Source organism: Garra rufa, chromosome 9, assembly GCF_049309525.1.
Source record: "Garra rufa chromosome 9, GarRuf1.0, whole genome shotgun sequence".
NCBI lineage: Eukaryota > Metazoa > Chordata > Actinopteri > Cypriniformes > Cyprinidae > Garra > Garra rufa.
In genome coordinates, this window is record NC_133369.1 from 2,779,786 (window position 1) to 2,802,567 (window position 22,782).

Below are 22,782 nucleotides of genomic sequence, written 5' to 3' on the forward strand. Positions count from 1 at the left end.
AAAGTCGAAATACTACGAGAATGAAGTCGAAATACTACGAGAATGAAGTCAAAATACTTCGAGAGTAAAGTCGAAATACTACAAGAATAAAGTCGAAATACTACAAGAGTAAAGTCGAAATACTACGAGAATGAAGTCGAAATACTACAAGAATAAAGTCGAAATACTACGAGAATGAAGTCGAAATACTACGAGAATGAAGTCAAAATACTTCGAGAGTAAAGTCGAAATACTACGAGAATAAAGTCGAAATACTTCGAGAGTAAAGTCGAAATACTACGAGAATAAAGTCGAAATACTACGAGAATAAAGTCGAAATACTACAAGAGTAAAGTCGAAATACTATGAGAATGAAGTCGAAATACTACAAGAATAAAGTCGAAATACTACGAGAATGAAGTCGAAATACTACGAGAATGAAGTCAAAATACTTCGAGAGTAAAGTCGAAATACTACGAGAATGAAGTCAAAATGCTACCAGAATAAAGTCGAAATACTACGAGAAAACTATTTATTTGAGCCTGAGGATCTGGATTACAGGTAATAATGTTGTAAATAATGATCAGTTTGTTGCACAGACTGATCGTTTTGCAACATAAGACCTCAATATATCATCAGGAGTCACGGGTATTAATTTTGTGTTTCCTGATGTGATTTATTGACTGTCAAAGTGCTGGTAGCCATTGACTTGTATTATATGACCAAGGTTTCAGCTAAAAATCTTCTTTACTGTTCTACTGAAGAAAAAAAAAGATGCCTTGAAGGTGAATAAATAAATTTTGGGGTGAACTATCTTTAAATTCTATTTAAATATAATCATGTTATTCAGACCCTGTCTTATTTCTCATGTGAAATGCAAAAGCAAAACCTCCAAGCTGTCAATTTTGTTTAATATTTTCATTTCATTACAGAAGCTCTTTTAATCAGGTCTTGCATGTTTCTGCTCTGCTGGGTTTATATTTGATATACTGACGAGTTTATCATCCGCTTGTCATTGTTTTCTAGGAACAAATCGGCCCGCACTATTACATACAGCCAGTTCAAAGAAGCGCTTGAGGAGCTCGCCAGGAAACGCTTCAAAGATAAGAGCAGCGAGGACGCCGCGCAAGAGGTTTACAAAATGATAGAAGGGAAATCGCCCATTATAGCTGGAGTCACGGTAAAGCCCACAGCAGACGTGCTGTTCTTTCTCTAAATGAATAAGCAGCGATAGTATCCTGTTTTTCTCTAACTTTTCCAGGTTGATTTGGGTAAAAGAGTTTATTAATGTGACCCTGGAACACAAAACCTGTCTTAAGTAGCACAGGTTTTTTTTTTTGTAGCAATAGCCAACAATACATTGTATGGGTCAAAATGATCGATTTTTCTTTTATGCCAAAAATCTCTAGGATAGTAAGTAAAGATCATGTTCCATGAAGATATTTTGTAGATGTCCTACCCTAAATATATCAAAACTTAATTTTTGATTATTAATATGCATTGCTAAAAACTTCATTTGGACAACTTTAAAGGCGATTTTCTCAGTATTTAGATTTTTTTGCACCCTCAGAAAGCTTATTTTTTCATCTCAAAATTGAACATAATGACTTGTTTTGTGGTCCAAGGTCACAAATGTAAATCTAAATGCAAACTGGGGTTCATAAATTAATAAATTGGATAAAAGAATCCTAAACAAAAAAGGGTATTTTTAAATTAAAAAAATATATATTTTTTTTTTTAAGTTTAAAACTTTAAAGTTTTGGTGATTTTAGTAATTTTGTATTTAGAATTTAAATTTGTATTTAGTAATAGTTTTATTTGTTTAGTTTTTTCCATTTAGGTTTATTTTCTACTTATTTTAATTATTGGTTTAAATTTGTTTAAGTTTTTTTTTTTCTTGTTTACAGCATAAATTAACTTAATTTTAATGCATACTATTATAGTATGTATTAATATTTTAAATTGTCTTTTTTTAATTTTTAGTTATAGTTGGTTTAAAACTTTTTAAGCTTTAACAATTTTATGTGCTTTTGTGATTTAAATTGGGGTTCATAAGTTGATAAATTGGATCAAAGAATCCTAAAAAAATATGGTATTAGAGTTTCTACATAAATATTAGGCAGCACAACTGTTTTCAACATTGATAATAATCAGAAATGTTTTTTAAGCAGCAAATTAGCATATAAGAATGATTTCTAAAATATCATGTGACACTGAAGACTGGTGTAATGATGCTGAAAATTCAGCTTTGATCACAGAAATGAATTAGATTTGAAGAGATATTCACATAGAAAACAGTTATTTTAAATTGTAATAATATTTCACAATTTTACTGTATTTTAATCAAATAAATGCAGCCTTTAGATGAGCAGATTTGTTTACAAATGTTACCGAATTTTACCATATCTTTCTGAAATACTTAGTGTTTTTTTCTTGTTTTCCAGTACAAATACCTAAACATTCTTAAATCAAGAGATATTTGTTGGAGTGAAAATACTTATATTAAATGTTGAAAAAAGTATGAGAAAAAAGTAAAATTAAGAACAAGATTAAGCAAATTTGTGATTAAAACCAGAAAAATCTGTGATTGGTTAAAGTCTTTTTGAGCCTGAACTTATTTATTTTTAATACATTTTGCAGAAAACAAGACTAAATCTTTATTTTTTTATACTATATCAGTGTTATTTTAGAATAACTGATATTATAATCATATTTATTATTATTTTAAATTATAAATAATTTTTAGATTTTAAAGTTTGTTTAAAACGTTTAAAATGTTGGTGATTTCAGGCATTTTGTCTGTGTCAGTTTTATTTGTTTATTTTCCATTTAAGTTTAATTTCTACTTATTTTAGTTATTGGTTTAAATGTATTTAAGTTGTTTAAAGCAAAATTTAATTTTAAATGAGAATAGCATAAATTAAATTTTAATGCATACTATTATAGTATTTATTAATATTTTATATTAGTTTTTTTGTATTTTTAGTTGTAGTTTGTTTAAAACTTTTTAAGTTTTACCTATTTTGTTATGTGCTTTCGTGATTTATTTATTAACAGATTTTATTATTATTATTATTATTATTCACAAAGAAAAGTTATTTTAAATTGTAAAAAAAGTGTCTAAATATTACAGATTTTACTGTATTTTCATCAAATAAATGCAGCTTTGGTGAGCAGAAGAGACTTCATTCAAATACATGAAAAAACTGAACTGATCTTAAGTGTCTTTCTGGACTCACAGAGAGCCGTGGCTTCCCCGACCGTGTCCCGTTTGACGGACACCACCAAGTTCACGGGATCGCACAAGGAGCGCTTCGACGAGACGGGCCGCGGCAAGGGCAAGGCAGGGCGGGTGGAGGTGGTGGACACGTCCGGATACGTCTCCGGATACAAGCACGCAGGCTCGTACGAGAAGAAAGTTACGAAACCTCCACAAAAACCCATGTGAGATTCTCCATCCAGCAGCGACAGCGACAGAAGACAAACCCGACTCTCTAAAGCACAAACGGATTTCCCATTTTCCATTGAGGGTACGTCTTTTTCTGTGAATAACATTGAGTTCATGTTCCTCTTCCTATAAGTGTTTTATTTCTATTAACTGGAACGCTGTTTACATCCAAACGCCGACGTCACCAGCTGGTACGTTCCTAACAAACACGATGATGCCAAGAGACAGACAAATGACTGAGTATTGCACACTCTACTAGTGAAGGTTTTTGCTGATAATCTGTCGTGAGTATTGACATGAATATTTGGCATTTTGTGGCTTCTCTAATGATGCAGTAGGATCAGGCCTGAAATAGACTTTACATGCAAATGCTTGTACACAAAACTGAGATTGCACATTTTCCTTTTATATTTTAATGCATTTGGCAGATGCTTTTATCCAGAGCAACTTGCATTTCAAGTCTAAATTTGATTAGTTCATGCATTCCCTGGGAATCAAACCCATGACCTTGACATTTGACAAACATCATGCTTGTAGAGTATGTTTTAGCCCTAAGATGAAGTATATTTTAATGCATTTGTCTTAGTATAAATTATGCATAATTTAAAGGAAATTTGTAGAATTTGCTCACCAATGGCTCCTCTGCAGTGAATGGGTGCCGTCAGAATGAGAGTCCAAACAGCTGATAAAAACATCACAATAATCCACAAGTAATCCACACCACTCCAGTCCATCAGTTAACATCTTGAGAAGACAAAAGCTGCGTGTTTGTAAGAAACAAATGTTCAATTAGGATGTTTTTAACTTTAAACCATATATTATAATCCATAATAACGCTTCCTCCAGTGATAAAGTCTATCTCCTGTTGTCTCACATCAAAATCCATCCACATATTTGTTTAGAGCTGTTTTGGCTTGTAAACAGGGGCTTAATCTGTGCAGATTTCTCTCCTGATTCAGACCAGATGACTTTTTCACTGGAGGAAGCCTTATTATGGATTATGGACTCATTTTAGTTAAAAACACCTTAATAATGGATTTGTTTCAGATTTTTTTTTTATCTCAACTGTTAACCAATGGATTGGAGTGGTGTGGATAACTTGTGGATTATTGTGATGTTTTTATCAGCTGTTTGGACTCTCATTCTGACGGCACCCATTCACTGCAACACACAATACTGAGATTGTACATTTTCCATTTCCATTTATATTTTAATGCATGTGGCAGATGCTTTTATCCAAAGCAACTTGCATTGCATTTCAGGTCCAAATTTGATTAGTTCATGCATTGCCTGGGAATCAAACCCATGACCTTGACATTTGACAAATATCATGCTTGTAGAGTATGTTTCAGGCCTAAGATAAAATATATTAAAATGTATTTGTCTTAATATAAATTATGCATAATATAATAGAATAGTTCACCCAAAAATGAAAATGTGCTAAAAATGTGCTCTTTCTCAGGTCATCCAAGATTAGAATGAGTTTGTGAGTTTGGGGAAATGTGTCATTCCATCACTTGCTCACCAATGGATGTGAATGGGTGCCGTCAGAATGAGAGTCCAAACAGCTGATAAAAACATCACAATAATCCACAATTAATCCACACCACTCCAGTCCATCAGTTAACATCTTATGAAGCCAAAAGATGCATGTTTGTAAGAAAACAAATCCATTATTAAGACATTTTTAACTAAAATACGAGTCCATAATCCATAATAATGCTTCCTCCAGTGATAAAAGTCCATCTCTTGTTGTCTCTCACATCAAAATCCAGTCACATATTTGTTTTGTTTTGGCTTGTAAACAGTGCTTTATCCGTGCAGATTTCTGTCTTGATTCAGACCAGACCACAGAAGCGTTATTTTGGATTATGGATATTTCAATGATGGATTTGTTTCAGCTTTTGTCTTCTCAAGACATTAACTGATGGACTGGAGTGGTGTGGATTACTTATGAATTATTGTGATGTTTTTATCAGCTGTTTAGACTCTCATTCTGACGGCACCCATTCACTGCAGTGGATCAATTGGTGAGAATGCTACATTTCTCCAAATCTGATGAAGAAACAAACTCATCTACATCTTTCTTGACCTGAGTGTGACTACATTTTTAGCCAATTTTCATTTTTTGGTAAATTAATTTGAATGCATTCATATCTTACCTAAACCTAGATTTTAAACTCGAAGAAATCTACTGATTTAGTTTGCATTTCATATATAACTTATAAAAACCGAATACAGACGTCCAGCCATTATAAATTATTGTTTGCTTCATAAAGAACTGACTGCTGGCGCTCAAGATTGTATATCTAGTAGTTTGGTTGATGTTTTTTGACGTTTTAATGCTATAATGGCATAATATGAAACACTGCCTGTGTGTGTTAATTGTGGAATGATTACCTATTATGTACAAGGAAACACCATCAGCAAATTTCCCTGTTTGCTCTGCATCCCAAACGATATCTGATTAATATCTGACCTCAATATAGAGCGTATAATGTCAAACCAGCAGAAACATGACTGAAACAATTCTTTACAAAACTCCTCCGTGCATCTGAACTAAAAGCTTTGGCCAAACCTGACAAAAACAATATCGTTGGCAGAAGTTATTAATGATTTTAACACCTAAATAGACCCACACAGAGTCTGCAGCGCTCAATGAAGTTATATTATTAGCACATTTATCTTATTAAAATCCATTACGCAGTCTGCAGATTTTGCCTGGGCCTGTTTATCAGCAATAGATCAAACTGCGAATGAAAATATTAAAAGGTTTTCTTCTGTGGTTTAAGTTTGAAAAGCACTGTTGTTCTATTGAACATGTCATTATTAAGGCACTTTGCTGTTTTTTTAAGTACGTGCAGTGTTTCTGCCTACAGAACAATGTTTACAAGAGAAGTGACATGCTGTAACTAACGCTGGCATGGCATACGTCTAAATGAATACATTCCCTTTACCGTGACTAGTGTTCAGATTTATTTATAAACGCACTGCCATCTGAACACACTGGACAAGATCCGACCTTCAGGGTTCCCACACTTCTCAGCAATCAATTTCACTGACTTTCCAAGATATTTCCAGTGGCTTGTGAATCTTTAAAAATGATCACTAAGGAATCATTCAAACTGATTCGTGAATCACTGATTCACTCAGAAGAACTAACTTAGACCACTTTATAGCTTGCAAACAAGTTTAACTCAATGCAAATGCACTATTTAGCTAATTTAATATTTTAAAAGAGTACAATTTATATTCATTATATACACTTTTGAGAATTTTTTCCTTAACATTTGTATGTTATAAACTGATTTGTGAATCACTGATTCACTGAAAAGAATCGACTCTTAAAAATGATTCGCTCATAAATCAGCTGCACATTTTTAAAAATGTTTAAAGAACTTTTAAGATTTTATGAGTGTATTTTATGTGATGTGGGAACCCTGAACTTTGTAATAGATGAAATTGTCCATGTCTATGGAGCGAAGAAGGGGGAAGTGAGAGTGTACAGACATATTCTTCTACAGAACATCTATTTTCAGATATGGAAAGTGGCTACGGATTATAAATGTCAAGCTCTCCTGCAGAAAGTGACTCATATTTATGATTAACAAACCACAAATGAGAATATATGTTGTCATATTTAATATGTTTCGTGTGCTTAATGCCAAATACTGTTAACCATCTGTTATGAGGAACAGTGTCTTCTTTTTTAAATAATGTTTTTTAATGTTCTTCAGTATCCTGATATGCATGTCACATGGTGATGGTAAAACGATTTTAACGTGTCAGTGTTTTGTAGCATTGTATTGAATAAAAAACGAACTGCCTGGTTCTCGTTTATTTCCAATGCACATGAAGACTCAAACGATTGTGTTGTGCAGTAGTGGAGATCGGGGCTAGTTGTCACATGGAAACTGGTGAATTTAAGGACCAAATTGAAAACTTTCCTTAATGAAGATACATTAAATAGCAAAATGAATGGTGTCTATTATTCCTTGTTCTTGTTTTGAGCAAAACTCATTTAATTTTGTTCAGTTTCTCAAAAAACAAGACTTCAACTATTATCATTTTGCATTTCAAGTACAAGTATCTTGATTTAAGGATGTTCAGATATTTGTACTGGAAACAAGCAAATTTGCACAAGGTGCTTAAAGTACTTTAATTTGACTTTTTTGATTAAATATTCCTGAAGAGATGCTTTAAAGGGGTCGAATTATTGCAAGACAATGCATCTATGAAATAAGTGTTTAATTTTGTCGAAAAGCACACATCTTTTCATGCAAAATTCACGCAAAAAAAACATCACCTTTTTGGCTTATTTCAGTTAATGTCAGAAAACAACTGAGCTAAGCTAGTAGTAGTACTGATGGTGTCGTGTAAACATGGCTGAAGAAGTGAAAAGTGGAACAGATGATTTTCATTTTGCTGGAACCGCTCCGGTTGATTCAAACTTGTGACTTCAACCATGCATTTCAAGAGAGTCACCAGCAAAAACTAGATCGAATTAAAAGAGCCATTTAATCTTACATTTCTTCAATCGAAATTCCGAATCAGTTAAACCACGGCGTCGCAAAATGATTCGCTGTTTCGAAACGCTTCAGTCTAATGGCGAATCATTTCCAATCATCAAGTCCCGGTCTAAATCAAATGATTCGCTCCGAGTCCTGATCTGAAATGATGGTTCGCATGAGTCATTTGATTAAGATCGGACCTTCGGATCGCAAATCATTTGCTTTAGATTAGAACTAAGGAGCGTGGATCGCGAATCAGTTGATTAAGATCAGAATTTAGGAGTGTGGATTACGAATCATTTTATATTGATCGGAACTTTGGAGCGGGGATTGTGAATAATTTGCTTCACATCAGAACTTCGGAGCGTGGATTGTGAATCATTTGATTTAGATTGGAACGGAGTGTGGATTGTGAATCATTTAAGATCAGAACTTTGGAGCGTGGATTGCGAATCATTTTATTTTGATCAGAACTTCAGAGCACGGATGGTGAATCATTTGATTCATTTGCTTTAGATTGGAACTCCGGAGTGGGGATTGCGAATCATTTGCTTCACTTCGGAGCATGGATCACGAGTCATTTGATTTAGATCGGAACTTCAGATCGCGAATCATTTGCTTTAGATTGAAACTAAGGAGCATTCTGTTTAAATTTGGAACTTCAGAGCAGGTTTGCAAATGTTTTTCTTTAGATCGGAACTTTTGAGTGTGCATCGTGAATCGTTTGCTTTAGATCGGAACTTAGGAGCGGGATTGTGAATCTTTTGATTTCGGTTAGGACTTCTGAGTGTGGATCACGAATCATTTGATTTAGATTGGAACTCTGGAGCGTGAATTATTTTGTTTAAATTTGGAACTTCAGAACAGGTTTGCAAATGTTTTTCTTTAGATCGGTACTTCGGAGCGTGGATCGCAAGACATTTGATTTTGATTGGAACTTTAGATTGCAAATCATTTACTTTAGATTGCAAATCATTTGCTTTTAGATCGGAACTTAGGAGCGGGTTCGTGAATCTTTTGATTTCGGTTAGGACTTCTGAGTGTGGATCACAAATCATTTGATTTAGATCGGAACTTAGGAGCGGGATTGTGAATCTTTTGATTTCGGTTAGGACTTCTGAGTGTGGATCATGAATCATTTGCATTAGTTCGGAACTTCAGATTGTGAATCATTTGCTTTAGACTGGAACTTCAGAGCATAGATCGTGAATGTTTTGCTTTAGATCAGAACTTTGGAGCGTGAATTATTTTGTTTAAATTTGGAACTTCAGAGCAGGTTTGCAAATGTTTTTCTTTAGATCGGTACTTTAGAGTGTGAATCACAAATCATTTGCTTTTAGATCGGAACTTAGGGTTCGTGAATCTTTTGATTTCGGTTAGGACTTCTGAGTGTGGATCACGAATCATTTGATTTAGATTGGAACTTCGGAGCGTGAATTATTTTGTTTAAATTTGGAACTTCAGAACAGGTTTGCAAATGATTTTCTTTAGATCGGAACTTCGGAGCGTGGATCGCAAGACATTTGATTTTGATTGGAACTTTAGATTGCAAATCATTTGCTTTTAGATCGGAACTTAGGAGCGGGTTCGTGAATCTTTTGATTTCGGTTAGGACTTCTGAGTGTGGATCACGAATCATTTGCATTAGTTCGGAACTTCAGATTGTGAATCATTTGCTTTAGACTGGAACTTCAGAGCATAGATCGTGAATGTTTTGCTTTAGATCAGAACTTTGGAGCGTGAATTATTTTGTTTAAATTTGGAACTTCAGAGCAGGTTTGCAAATGTTTTTCTTTAGATCGGTACTTTAGAGTGTGAATCGCAAATCATTTGCTTTTAGATCGGAACTTAGGGTTCGTGAATCTTTTGATTTCGGTTAGGACTTCTGAGTGTGGATCACGAATCATTTGATTTAGATTGGAACTTCGGAGTGCAAATCATTTGCTTTAGTTCAGAACTTCAGAGTGTGGATTGTAAATTTTTTGCTTTAGATCGGAACTTTGGAGCATGAATCATTTTATTTTGATTGGAACTTCAGAACAGGTTCGCAAATGTTTTTCTTTAGATCGGAACTTCGGAGCGTGGATCGCAAGTAATTGGATTATGATTGGAACTTTAGATTGCAAATCATTTGCTTTAGACTGGAACTTCGGAGCGTGGATCACGAATCATTTGCATTAGTTCGGAACTTCAGATTGCGAATCATTTGCTTTAGACTGGAACTTTGAAGGGTGGATTGCGAATCATTTGCAAATCATTTGATTAAGATCAGAACTTCGGAGCATGGATCGCGAGTCATTTCATTTGTATCGGAACTTCCGAGTGTGAATCGCAAATCTTTTGATTTAGAACAGAACTTCGGAGTGTCAATTGCGAATAATTGTATTTCGTTTTATTAGTATATTTTTATATATCTATTTCTCTTTTTGTAGAATCTGAAGTAGTGCTTAAAGTCCTGGAATTTTCATTTTACAGTATCTGTATGAACCCTGTCAAGACGTGAATATGTAATTGATTCTCAGATGTAGAAATAAACTGAACAAATGCTGCTTTACACAGAGAATGTATAAAAAAACAAAAGGCATTTACATACAAGGGATGACTATATACGTCATCTTTTAAAATGCAGATTTATAAAAATTAAAACTAGATGTTCTTCATTTGCAGCGATCAGTTCTTCAGAGCTGCTTCCAGCTGCTGCAGCAAACGCTCATTTCTGGCAATCAAACACCTGCAAAAAAGACAAAATCAACACAAAAGCTGGAGGGTTTTATAGTTGTTTAGCATTCGGACCATTTTGAGACCTACTTGTAGCTCTCAAACTGCTCATTCGCTTCATTTCCGTCCTGAAATGTTTGTTTTTTCACGTTCATCTCCTCAGGGACCGTCTGCTGTCCTAAAAATCCACCAGCACAAACATTACCAACCCTGTTTTATTTCATCCACTTTCATTCTGAGAATCTCTGAGTGTTGAGACACTGACCTCTGTCCCGCATGTTTGGCATCTTCTTCAGTCGAGACGACAGCAGTTTGTTTTCTGCTTTGATCAGCTGTTTCTGTAAAGACACGTTCTCCTCCAACACATTCTTCAGCTGCTCATTAAGTGCTTCCTGTATTAAAGACAACAGAAGACATCACTGCCAACGCATTTAACTTGTCTGTGTGACGTATGAAAGATAAAATATGGAAGCTCTTGTGGTTATTTACTTCCAAAGTGGAAAGAAAGGACAAAAAAAAACAGCAAACTTGGCATAGATTTTATCCTAAGTCTGGTTATGCTCAAAAAGCAGGATTTGCGTAATTTTGTAGACTTGCAAAACTCAAAATAGCCATATATGAGCAGATGATGCCTAGTTTTACTATGCATTGCCTCAGTTGCATATAATTTATACACTGTAAAAAAATATTCACCAGTTTCAACTTAACTTAAGTTTAGCAGCTGCCTTAAGATTGTAAGTTAAATCAACGCAAGTCATTTAAACTCACAAGTTAAATCAACTCGTTTTTATTGTAATTAGTTAAAATGACTTGTAGTTTTATGCTGATTTAACTTAAAGCTGCTGAACTTAGGTTTTTAAGTTGAATCTGGTGAAAACTTTTTACAGTGCATAGACCTGTCCAAAAACACTTCAGGATTAAAGTCACAGTAGAAACTGTGTTATTATAGCAAAACACAGTAAAAAAAGTGACTTTTTCAGATAAATATATTCTTAATCTGAGTGTGAACAATAAACACAAACAGTGTAGGAAGTAGTGAAAACAACTGCACAAATTGTCTTGTGCAACAAAAATATAAACAGTCCAAATTATTCACAAACTACACAGAAAATGAGAGAGAAATATACCAAGTGCAACAGAAAAAAGGTGCAAATCTTTATAAGAATTAGTTATCACAACCAAATAGATACAGCGCCTTGCAAAAGTATTCATACCCCTTCATTTTATTCACATTTTGTTTGTTGCAGCATTATATTAAACTGCTTTAAACTAGTTTTTCCCCACATCAATTTACACTCCATACACCATAATAATGACAAAGCAAAAACCAGATTTGAGAGGTGTGTGCCTTTCTAAATCAGACTCATTCAAATGAATTTGATTTAACTCCACTCCAAGTGTAGTAACATCTAGAAGAAATATGAATGCTCCTGAGCTAAATGTCAAGTGTCCCAGAAAAAGGTATGAATACTTATGCAACGGGATCTTTTCAGTTTTTTTATTTCTAATAAATTTGCAAAGTTGTTACAAACCTGTTTTGTGCTTTGTCATTATGGTGCATGGCGTGTAAATTGATGCAGTTTAACGTAATGCTGCAACGAAACAAAATGTGGAAAAATGAAGGGGTATGAATACTTTTGCAAGGCACTGTAGATACACAGGCTGTAGTCTGCATCTGAATCTATTTTACTGGGACACCGCCTTTCATTGCGAAAACCTAAATTCCAGTGCTTTATCTGATATGTACTGCTGTTTCATCCTCGTTTTTGGTGTGTGTTATGTCAAAGGGCTCTGTCGAGTATTTCCGTGCTTTTTCAAAGAATGCTGTCATGCAAATGTCTTATTTTGTGTTTGTTTTCATGCACGCAAAATGCACTTTGCGTTTGTTCAGATTTCCAAAGAAACATGCTAATTGGTGGTTCAAAAGACCAAAACCTATGTTTATTGGTTAAATAGATGGCAGTTTGAACCAATCTGAGCACAGGGGTGGGACTAAGCATCAACAATCGTTCCTGTTTGGCTCAGAGGACCCAAACGCAGTGGTTTGATCTAGGGATGCACCGAAATGAAAATTCTTGGCCGAAACCAAGGCCGAAAACCGAAACACGAAAGAATTATGGCAATTATTAGTACCATTGCATTTATGACTATGACTGTGTACTAATCTTACTTAAATCAAGGCATTGCAATTGCATAAATTAATATTAAAGTTTCAAAGAATAAATCAATTATATTAATTTAAACAATATTTTTCAATCAACTATTATATTACTTAAATAATACATATATGTATATGTTTAAATTGTTTAATTGTTTAAATTTTTATAACACATTATCTTGTGGATCCATCAGTTCACATTTACAACTCTTTTTCTCTTCCAGCAGGAGGCGCTGTCAGAATGCTAGTACACAAAGCAGCGCAGCGCTCATATTTATTGAATGGATAGCCTTTCGTTTCATTGCAATTCTTGTCTTTCAGTCCCCACATTTAAGACCACCTGAAATCATAATTAAGACTTTCTTAGCCCCTAAATAAAACTGCAGTCATCAATGAAAATTAAGAGCTTTATTTCGCTTTATTTCAAGAACCGACTTTCAAAAACAAACCTTACACAAAACACGTTTCTTTTAATTTTTTTCCCACCATGTTCGGGGCACAAGACGAATATTAGGGAACTAAATTAATATCAGCATATGAAGTATAATCGTGTCTCATTGTCTCAGAGAGAATACACGTCAGATGCGGAAAGCACTGTCAGTTTTTACTTTCACTTTAACATATTGCGCAGTTTTCACGTTGCTTGTGTGATATCCATTGGCTCACCTCCATGGTTTAAAACATAAATATTAATAAAAATACAGTATATAGAAAAGACATATCTTTAAAATATTGCGACGTAACACCAACGTAAAGCCATTGTTTTTCACTCACTGAAAGCTACTGAAAATGCAGTTTTCAGCCGAAAATTTTCGGTGGTCGAATATTTGGTGCATCCCTAGTTTGATCTGACGAATCTGTGCTGAGGAAGTGTGATGATGACGCATCTCGCTCACTGCAGAGCATCTGAGAGTAAAAGTGTAGACTCTGTGCTTTACAAGACTTTTTAAAGCATTTAAATTGGATTAACGGTTCAAAAGTTATTATACATTGAAGAACGACTGTTGAAGTCATATGATGAAAAAATTGGAAGATGCCACACAAATATGAACATGGGCTTTTCATAATGAGCTAATAATGAACTAGTCCAAAAAGTCTTTGATTGAAATGATCTTACGATGGACTCTTGCGTCTGCTGAAGCTTATCTTTCAGATTTTCAGTCTCAGTCTGATGTTGTTTTTCCTCCAACTCAGTCCTTGTTTTCATGGCTTTGAGCATCTCTTTCAGAGTTCGGACCTCCTGTTCTCCACTTACGACATCCTGCTCCATCATGCTGAGGATCTGAACCATCTTCACTGGGATAGAAAGCACTTAATTAGCGGGACTACATCAATAGTAATGGATTGTTGTTATGGAGAGAATGACTTACTGAGGAACGTTCGGTTTTGTTGACTGTCCTTCTTCCCAGACCAGAGCTCCTCCATCATGCTGAGGAGCAACTCCATGGGCTTCCTGTAGGCACCCTGATTCAGATCAATGAAAAAGCATGCGATCAGATAAAGAAGTTCTGTTTGTGTCTGAGGTGGTGCTCGTCAAGATACCAAAATTTTGACTCTGATACAATACCTGCCCAAAAATAATGGTTACATTAAAAAAATATTAATGTCTAATTAATTGAAATTATGAAACATGATTTAAAAGCAGTTTCCTAAAAGTTTAACTAAAACTACATATAAAATACGTTTTATTATTTTTCTCAAATTCAGTTTGATGAATCTTTTCTATTAATTTTCTGCATTCCATTTTAATAGTTTCAGTAAATTTTAATAATTAACAGCATGTCTAGTTAATTGATAACGATGAATTAGATTTTATAAAGAATTATTTATTTCTTTTTTTTTTGTGCATTAACAAATTTCTTGTGAATTAATTTTGGTACATATAGTTTTAATAATATTTTACTATTAGTAGTTGTACTATCATTACATCAAGTAATATTTCTTTTAAAATTTGTTTTATTCCCAAAATCCGTTTTATTTTTTTCCAAATACATTTGAATTTTTCTAGATTCTGTTTTTCCGTTTTGAATTTTTCTAGACTCTATTTCAACGGTTACATTAAAAAATAGTAATCAAAAAGCATGTCTAATTAATTGGAATCATAAAACGAACATCATTTAAAAGCCGTTTCCTAAAAGTTTAACAAAAATTACATATAAAATACGTTTTATTATTTTTGTCAAATTCAGTTTTATTTTGTATTTTATCAAATTCCTTAAATCTGTTTTCTATTAAATTAATTTCACTGCATTCCATTTTAATAGTTTCATTAAATTTTAATAATCAAAAGCATGTCTGATTAATTGATAAAGATTAATTAGATTTTATAAAGAATTATTATTATTATTTTTTTTTTTTCCAGAAATTCTGTCTTGTGTATTTACAAATTTCCCGTAAATAAATTCTGGTAACTATAGTTTTAATAATATTTTATTAGTAATAGTAGTACTATCATTACATCGAGTAATATTTCTTTTAAAAATTGTTTTATTCCCAAATTCCGTTTTATTTTTTCCAAATACATTTTAATTCAATTTGATTCCGTTTATCACCGTTTTGAATTTTTCTAGACTTTATTTTAATGGTTACATTAAAAAATATGAATCAAAAAGCATGTCTAATTAACTGAAAATATGAAACGTACAAAATTTAAAACCAATTTCTTAAAAGTTACAGGACCCAAAATAAACAGTTTCAAAATGCTTTCTTAAAATACCAGTACTAGTAAAATGCAGAACTGTACCATTTTCTAAAGCAGGGTATTGCGATACCTTTTTAGTAGCAGTACATTGTGCAACACTAGTTTGAGTTTGCACCCAACAAACCTTTTGTGGTTTGTGTTTTCTCTCTGACGCCGCTGAGCTTCTGTCTGAGGTTGCTGTGATCCGGTAAGTTAATCTGGGAGGATGCAGGACTGGGTTTGCTCTGTCTTGAAGCTGGTTTTGCCATTTAATGGCTGTGCAATCATCCTCTGAAACAACAACAACAACAACAAAAATGCATTATTTCTTTTCGCATTTATATTTGTGACCCTGGAGCACAAAACCAGTCTTAAGTCGCTGGGGTATATTTGTAGCAATAGCCAAAAATACATAGTATGGGTCAAAATTATTGATTTTTCTTTTATGCCAAAAATCATTAGGAAATTAAGTAAAGATCATGTTCCATGAAGATTTTTTGTAAAATTCCTACTGTAAACATATATCAAAATGTAATTTTTGATTAGTAATATGCATTGTTAAGAACTTAATTTGGACAACTTTAAAGGTGATTTTCTCAGTATTTTGATTTTTTTGCACCCTTAGATTTCAGATTTTCAAATAGATGTATCTCAGACAAATATTGTCCTATCTTAACAAACCATATATCAACAGAAAGCTTATATATTGAGCTTTCATGTGATGTATACATCTCAGTTTTGTAAAATTTAACCTTATGACTGGTTTTGTGGTCCAGGGTCACATTTATGCATTTGGAAAATGCTGACAAAAGCAGTTCATCACAGAGCTGCCAATATTCATAATATGCAATGCCATGATTAGACTAGTTTAAGATTATTTAATGAACTGAGAAGGGAATAGTGTGGAAGTACCGTGTGAATCAGATCTCATGTGTGCAGGATGTGGTGTGAAGACGCTTTCTCCTCGAACTGTAGAGTAATTCAGGCTCCTCCTGACTGAATGACGGCTCTCCACGATGGGGCTCACAAACGTCACTCTCTGAGAACCAACGTGAGCCTCTAATGGAGTAAATCAGGCAAATCTAATTATTCCACAGCAATACTGAGTAGATATAAGGTTGAAGGTACTGTTAAACAGCAGGTTAGCATCACTTATACAACTAAATGAGAGACAAAAGTGGAAAAACTAAAATATTCACCTTTTTTATCATGTGAGCTCTTGGGAACAGATGCCTACATGACAATTATTAAAATGTTAATTGTGTTACAATATATGCATATAATTAATTAATTAATTAATTTTTATATACACTACCAGTCAAATGTTTTTAAAGAAGTGTTTTCTGCTCACCAAGCCTGTATTGATTTGATCCAACGTACAGCAAAAGCAGTAATATTGTAAAATATTTTTACTATTTTAAAAAACTGCTTTCTGTTTGAATATATTTTACATTTTTATTTATTCCTGTGATCAAATCTGCATTTTCAGCATCATTACTGCAGTCTTCAGTGTCACATGATCCTTCAGAAATCATTCTAATATTTTAATTTTTTATTATTCTTATCAATATTTAAAACATTTTTCTAAATTCTGTGATGAATAGAACGATCCAAAGATCAGCATTTTTCTGAAATAAAAACATTTTGTAACATTATATACACTATACCATTCAAAAGCTTGGAGTCAGTATATATTTTTAAGTATTATAGAAATAAATACTTTAATTTAGCAAAGATGGTTTAAATTGATCAAAGTGATTTTATAAATGTTACAAAAGACTCTATTCATCAAAGAAACCTGAATAAAATTCTACTCAGCTGTTTTCAACATAGTAATAATAAATGGTGTTTGAGCAGCAAATTTGAATATTAGAATGATTTCTGAAGGATTGTGTGACTGGAGTAATGATGCTAAAAATTCAGCTCTGAAATCACAGAAATAAATTACATTTTTAAATGTATTCAAATAGAAAACGGTTATTTCAAATAGTAAAAATATTTCAACATTTTTGCTGTACCTTAGATTAGGGTTGCAAAAAGGTGAAAAATTCCCAGTAAATTTCAGAAACATTCCAGACATTTTGGAGACTGTCCAGGAAATCTTTTTATTTTTTCAGGAATTTTTGGAAAGTTTTTGGAAATTTACCAGACGTTTTCCACCCCTTTGCAACCCTACTTTGGATCCAATAAATGCAGGCCTGGTGAGCAAGACAGACGTTTAAAAAAAACACACATTTTATTATTATCACAGCATTTATATATGATGAATGAATTTATATAATAAATGAACCTTATTTTGTTTTGGCGAACTTTCACACTCAGGACCATTGATTAAATGTATGATATCAGACTCAAAAGGATTTTCTAAATACAAAAAGAAAGAAAAACAATTACAAACATTTCACAAGTCTAATATTTCTCATGTATTATTCAATGTGACCCTGGACCAAAAAACCATTCATCAACCAGTCATTTATTTCTGAATAAATAGGCTTTCCATTGATGTATGTTTGTTAGAACAGGGCAATATTTGGCTGAGATCCAACTATTTGAAAATCTGGAATCTGAGGGTGCAAAAAAATATCTAAATACTGAGGAAATGGCCTTTAAAGTTGTCCAAATGAAGTTCTTAGCAATGCATATTACTAATCAAAAATTAAGTTTGGATATATTTATACTAGGAAATTAACAAAACATCTACATCAAACATGATCTTTACTTAATATCCTAATGATTTTTGGCATTACATTTTTTTTTTTTGACCCTGCAGTTGCTACAAATAAACCTGTGCTACTTACGACTGGTTTTGTGCTTCAAGGTCACAAATATGGTATACAAGTGTTATGCATTTATCTGTATGACTGTGTTATTGAATATTGATTATGTTTTTGCAATATATAGTGTTTGTCTTTGAGTCAGAGAGAGTGTGTTTTACCCTGTAATAGACGAGGGCTGCGCTCGTTCTCAGAGCGGACGGAGATGGTTTCAGGTTTCTTGCTATTCCAGGTCTTTCTAGAAACATCATTAAGCGCAGCTTCCTCGTTCCCGTCTAAAAGCGAGAGCGTCTTCATCATCTTCTGCAACGCTGTTATTCTGAGCTCACTACTTCTGCAAAACAGTGACGACAATCAATGACCTCTGAAAACCACAAACTCTTTGATTTTAACTTATAAGCAGGGTTCATTTAGTATTATACAAATACTTCTATAGTATCTATTGTTTTATTCAGATTGCATTTTAATTTAAGTAAAATTCCATTTTAATTACCAAACTATCGATTAAAAACTGCATTTATAAAACTCAGTTCAATCTGCTTTTTAGGCACAAACAAGCAATTGACACTAAAATTAGAATAACAAATCAAAAATAAACCATTAATAGATTATAACATTTGAAAAGTAAAAAATATAAAATAGACAATTAATAGTGATAAACACAAAAGCATAAAGCCAGACTGAAAAGGTGTTTTTTATTAGATTTTAAAATGTTTAAAATATTTCACATTTTTACTGTTTTTGCTGTAATTTGGATCAAATAAATGCAGGCTTGATGAGCAGAAGAGACTTCTTTAAAAAAAACATTAAAAATGTATAGTGTATATTCATTACAGCATTTATATATGTTGAATGAATTTAAATAATGAATTAACCTTATTTTGTTTTGGTGAACTTTTACAAAACTGATTAAATGTATGATATCAGATTCGAAAGGATTTTCTAAATGCAAAACGACAATGACTTCTGAAAACCACACTGAAAAACCATGTGACTTCAACTTATAAGCAGGGTTCATTTAGTATTATACATATACTTCTATAGTGTCTATTCATATTTAGTTCAGATTGCATTTTCATTTTAGTAAAATTCCATTTTAATTACCAATCCATCAATTAAAAACTGCATTTATAAAGCACTTTTCTAAACTCATCAATGCAGTTCAAAGTGCTTTACAGGAAACAACAAGCAATTGACACCAAAATAAAAAATAAAACAAATAAATAGATTATAACAATAACATCTGAAAAGTTAAAAAAATAAAATAGACAATTAATAGTGATAAAAACAAAAGACTAAAGAGGTGTGTTTTTAATTAAATTTGAAAAATTACAATATTATTTTTTAGCTCTATTTTTATTTGACTTCTGAAAACCACACTGAAAGACTATGTGACTTTAACTTAAGCAGGGTTCATTTAGTATTATATATACTTCTATAGTATCTATTCATATTTAGTTGAGTTTGCATTTTAATTCAAGTCAAATGTTTCTAAAGTGCCTTCCAGGCACAAACAAGCAATAGACACTAAAATTAGAATAACAAATAATAAAATCAGATTAAAGATAAAGATATATAAAGATTATAGATTAACAATAGAAAAGAAAATCAACAATTGAAAAGTAAAAAATATAAAATAGACAATTAATAGTGATTAAAAACCAAAGCATAAAGCCAGACTAAAGAGGCGTTTTTAATTACATTTAAAAATTATATATAGAATTTTGTTCTACTTTATAGATATTTCTATATAGCTTTATTTTTATTTGTTTTACAACATTTCACATTTTTAAAGTTTCCAATTTGAATCTTATATTTTAATTAACAAACAAACATTCAATAGTTTTGGTTAACAATAACACTTCTTATGAGCTCATTACCTGTGTGTTGTGTCTTGAATTAAAGCATGTTTCTTATGATTTGTGTCTAGATTTGCCTCCGATGAGAAATGCATGAGAGCCGCCTTTCTTTCTCTGTCTCGCACGGGACAGTCATCTACAACAGAGACCAAATAAACAACATTTTCACATTTAAAACACTGATAGTTTGATCTGAACATCACAACAACAGAGAGAAAGAGACAGAGGACAAAGTATGTACCAAGCTTTCTGAGTTTGGTCATTGCATGGACCAGGTACAAACGGTAATGTGGGTGTTTCTTAACCACAGGATTGAGCCGTAAGTCCAGTTCCTTTAAATTCTGCAGCTTGTGGAGGGAAAAGACGTCCTGCAGAGACGCCAGTCTGTTATAGTAGAGATTCAGTCTCTCCAGCATTTCCAAATGCTCAATCCCCTACAAACAGTGTAAATGTACAGATGCACAGTCAACTATAATCTCATGAATATTCTAGATACACTTCCAGTCAAAAGTTTTTGAACAGTAAGTCTCTTCTGCTCACCAAACCTGCATTTATTTGATCCAAAGTACAGCAAAAGCAGTAATATTGTGAAATATTTTTACTATTTAAAATCACTGCTTTATATGTGAATACATTTTAAAATGTAATTTATTTCTGTGATCAAAGCTGAATTTTTAGCATCATTACTACAGTCACATGATCCTTCAGAAATCATTCTAATATTCTGATTTGCTGCTCAAAATTCTTTTTTTTTTTTGATTATGCTGAAAACAGCGGAGTATAATTTTTTTCAGAAATAAAAATGTTTTGTATCATTATAAATCATCACTTTTGATCAATTTAAGGCACCCTTGCTAAATAAAAGTAATAACTTTTCCAAAAAAATAAAAAAAACTTTTGAATGGTATAGTGTATAAAACAAAAAGCTTTTCATTTCAGATAAATGCTGATCTTTCTATTCATCACAGAATCCTGACAAAAATCTACTCAGCTGTTTTCAACATAATCATAATAAAAAATGTTTTTTTTAGCAACAAATCAGAATATTAGAATGATTTCTGAAGGACCATGTGACACTGAAGACTGAAAATTCAGCTTTAATCAAAACAAATAAATTACATTTTAAGAGATATTCACATAGAAAACAGCATTATATTGATATTATGTACTAAAAAAATTAAAAGGTATGAGATATGATCGTTAACTAACAAAAACAATAAATACAAAAATCTGTTACTTAAAAAAAATTAAGCCAGTTGCCAATCAATGGATTTTATATCACTGATTTACTATTATAGTTTTAATTAATTAATTAATTAATATTTTATTAATAATAATAGAACTTTTTCAAGTTTTTATTTTAATTTTATTTTTTATTCATTTTTATTTCAGTTTTAGCTATTTTATTGCATTAAGTTAGACTACATAAACATGTTGCCTTGTGATGATATAAAATAATTTAGAATAAAATAGTTTTCAAAGTAGTTTTTTTTTTCAGTTAAAATTTATTTTATTTCAAGTAACAATAACGTTTTTTAAGCCAATCATAATAAAAAATGTTTTTGAGCAACAAATCAGTATATTAGAATGATTTCTGAAGGACCATGTGACACTGAAGACTGGAGTAATGATGCTGAAAATCCAGCTTTGATCAAAAAAATAAATTACATTTTAACAGATATTACCATAGAAAACAGCTTTTATTAATAGTAAAAAATATTTTACAATTTTTTGCTGTATTTTGGATCAAATAAATGCGGGCTTGGTAAGCAGAAAAGACTTTTTTTTGGGGGGGGGGGGGGGGTTGTTTTTTAAACTGAAAATCTTACAGTTCAAAAACTTTTGACTGGTAGTGTATGACAAAGCAAATGTATAATTAGATCTGTAGTCTATATTAATATAAATAAATGTTGATTTTGTTTTTACCTGAACTGTAACCAGTGCATTATGCGAGAGATCCAGTGATTTCAGACGAACAAAGTTCTTCAGGGATGTTCCTAAATGACAGATTTTCCCTTCATATGTTCCTGGAAGAGTTAATGATCGGACATCCGCTGCAAAACAAATAATTACAAATACTAGTTAATCAAATAGTGACTATATAAAATATATAACTAATATATTTTACCTAAACAACTGTGTTGAAGGTTGAGTTTGTCTCTGATCCACTGCTCTGTTATGGTCAAACCGTCTGCCGCCATTGTTTTGAAGCTTGAATTCAAACTGCGCATGAGCAGAACCAAGATGGGCTTATGAATATTAAATACGTAATGTGACGCAGCGGAGCCTGATTCGCTGAAATCGAGTCAGTTAGAGAATTAGCCAATCAAATTTGGAAAACGGGGTGGCTTATTAATATTAATTACGTAAGCGTGTTTAAATGTTTGTGTAAGGAAGGTTACCGAGCAACAGCGACATTGATTTATGAATAAACTGTCGACAAAGATGAGGAGGACGCTGTCAAACTACACCAAAAATATTACATTAGACATCAAATGACGGTTTGACATTCAGTAAACAGGTAAAGTTACTTAACTGAGAAAATATGTTAAGAAATGGTTGCGTAATATCACCCTCTGGTGGCAAATTAACGCCACCTCAGGTTAACGTTACAGATTTATTTAGTGTTTTTTCCTCAAAACAAATCATAAATGT

At 32.4% G+C, this 22,782-nt stretch overlaps 2 protein-coding genes across 3 annotated transcripts in view; one reads left to right on the top strand and one right to left on the bottom strand.

Moving 5' to 3' along the window:
* The window catches only part of tppp (tubulin polymerization promoting protein), a 67,147-nt gene extending 59,741 nt beyond the window's left edge, over nucleotides 1–7,406 (top strand). For both annotated transcript variants that reach the window (XM_073847542.1, XM_073847543.1), the window contains exons 4-5: nucleotides 1,006–1,159; nucleotides 3,221–7,406. In XM_073847542.1, coding sequence (XP_073703643.1) covers nucleotides 1,006–1,159; nucleotides 3,221–3,427 — 361 coding nt within the window. In that variant the 3' untranslated portion in view covers nucleotides 3,428–7,406. The remainder of the gene's footprint in view (nucleotides 1–1,005; nucleotides 1,160–3,220) is intronic.
* A 3,202-nt stretch (nucleotides 7,407–10,608) lies between these two features.
* cep72 (centrosomal protein 72) lies at nucleotides 10,609–22,328 on the bottom strand. The gene is made up of 14 exons (XM_073846923.1): nucleotides 22,256–22,328; nucleotides 22,054–22,181; nucleotides 20,369–20,561; nucleotides 20,149–20,263; nucleotides 18,430–18,602; nucleotides 17,785–17,858; nucleotides 16,694–16,727; nucleotides 16,407–16,553; nucleotides 15,640–15,785; nucleotides 14,185–14,278; nucleotides 13,932–14,110; nucleotides 10,922–11,048; nucleotides 10,747–10,834; nucleotides 10,609–10,669 (listed from the first exon to the last, which is right to left on the bottom strand). Exons 1-14 carry the CDS (start codon nucleotides 22,326–22,328, stop codon nucleotides 10,609–10,611), a joined length of 1,632 nt encoding a protein of 543 aa, XP_073703024.1.
* Nucleotides 22,329–22,782: the final 454 nt, after the last annotated feature.

Bases quoted from the DNA above. Each gene is read 5' to 3' on its own strand.
- cep72 (XM_073846923.1), bottom strand. From the start codon at position 22,328: ATGGCGGCAGACGGTTTGACCATAACAGAGCAGTGGATCAGAGACAAA. The intron at 11,049-13,931 runs GTAAGATCATTT...TCTTTAATACAG, and splicing joins AGCAGACGCAAGAGTCCATC to GAAGCACTTAATGAGCAGCT. The intron at 10,670-10,746 runs GTAGGTCTCAAA...TCTTTTTTGCAG, and splicing joins GAGCAGTTTGAGAGCTACAA to GTGTTTGATTGCCAGAAATG.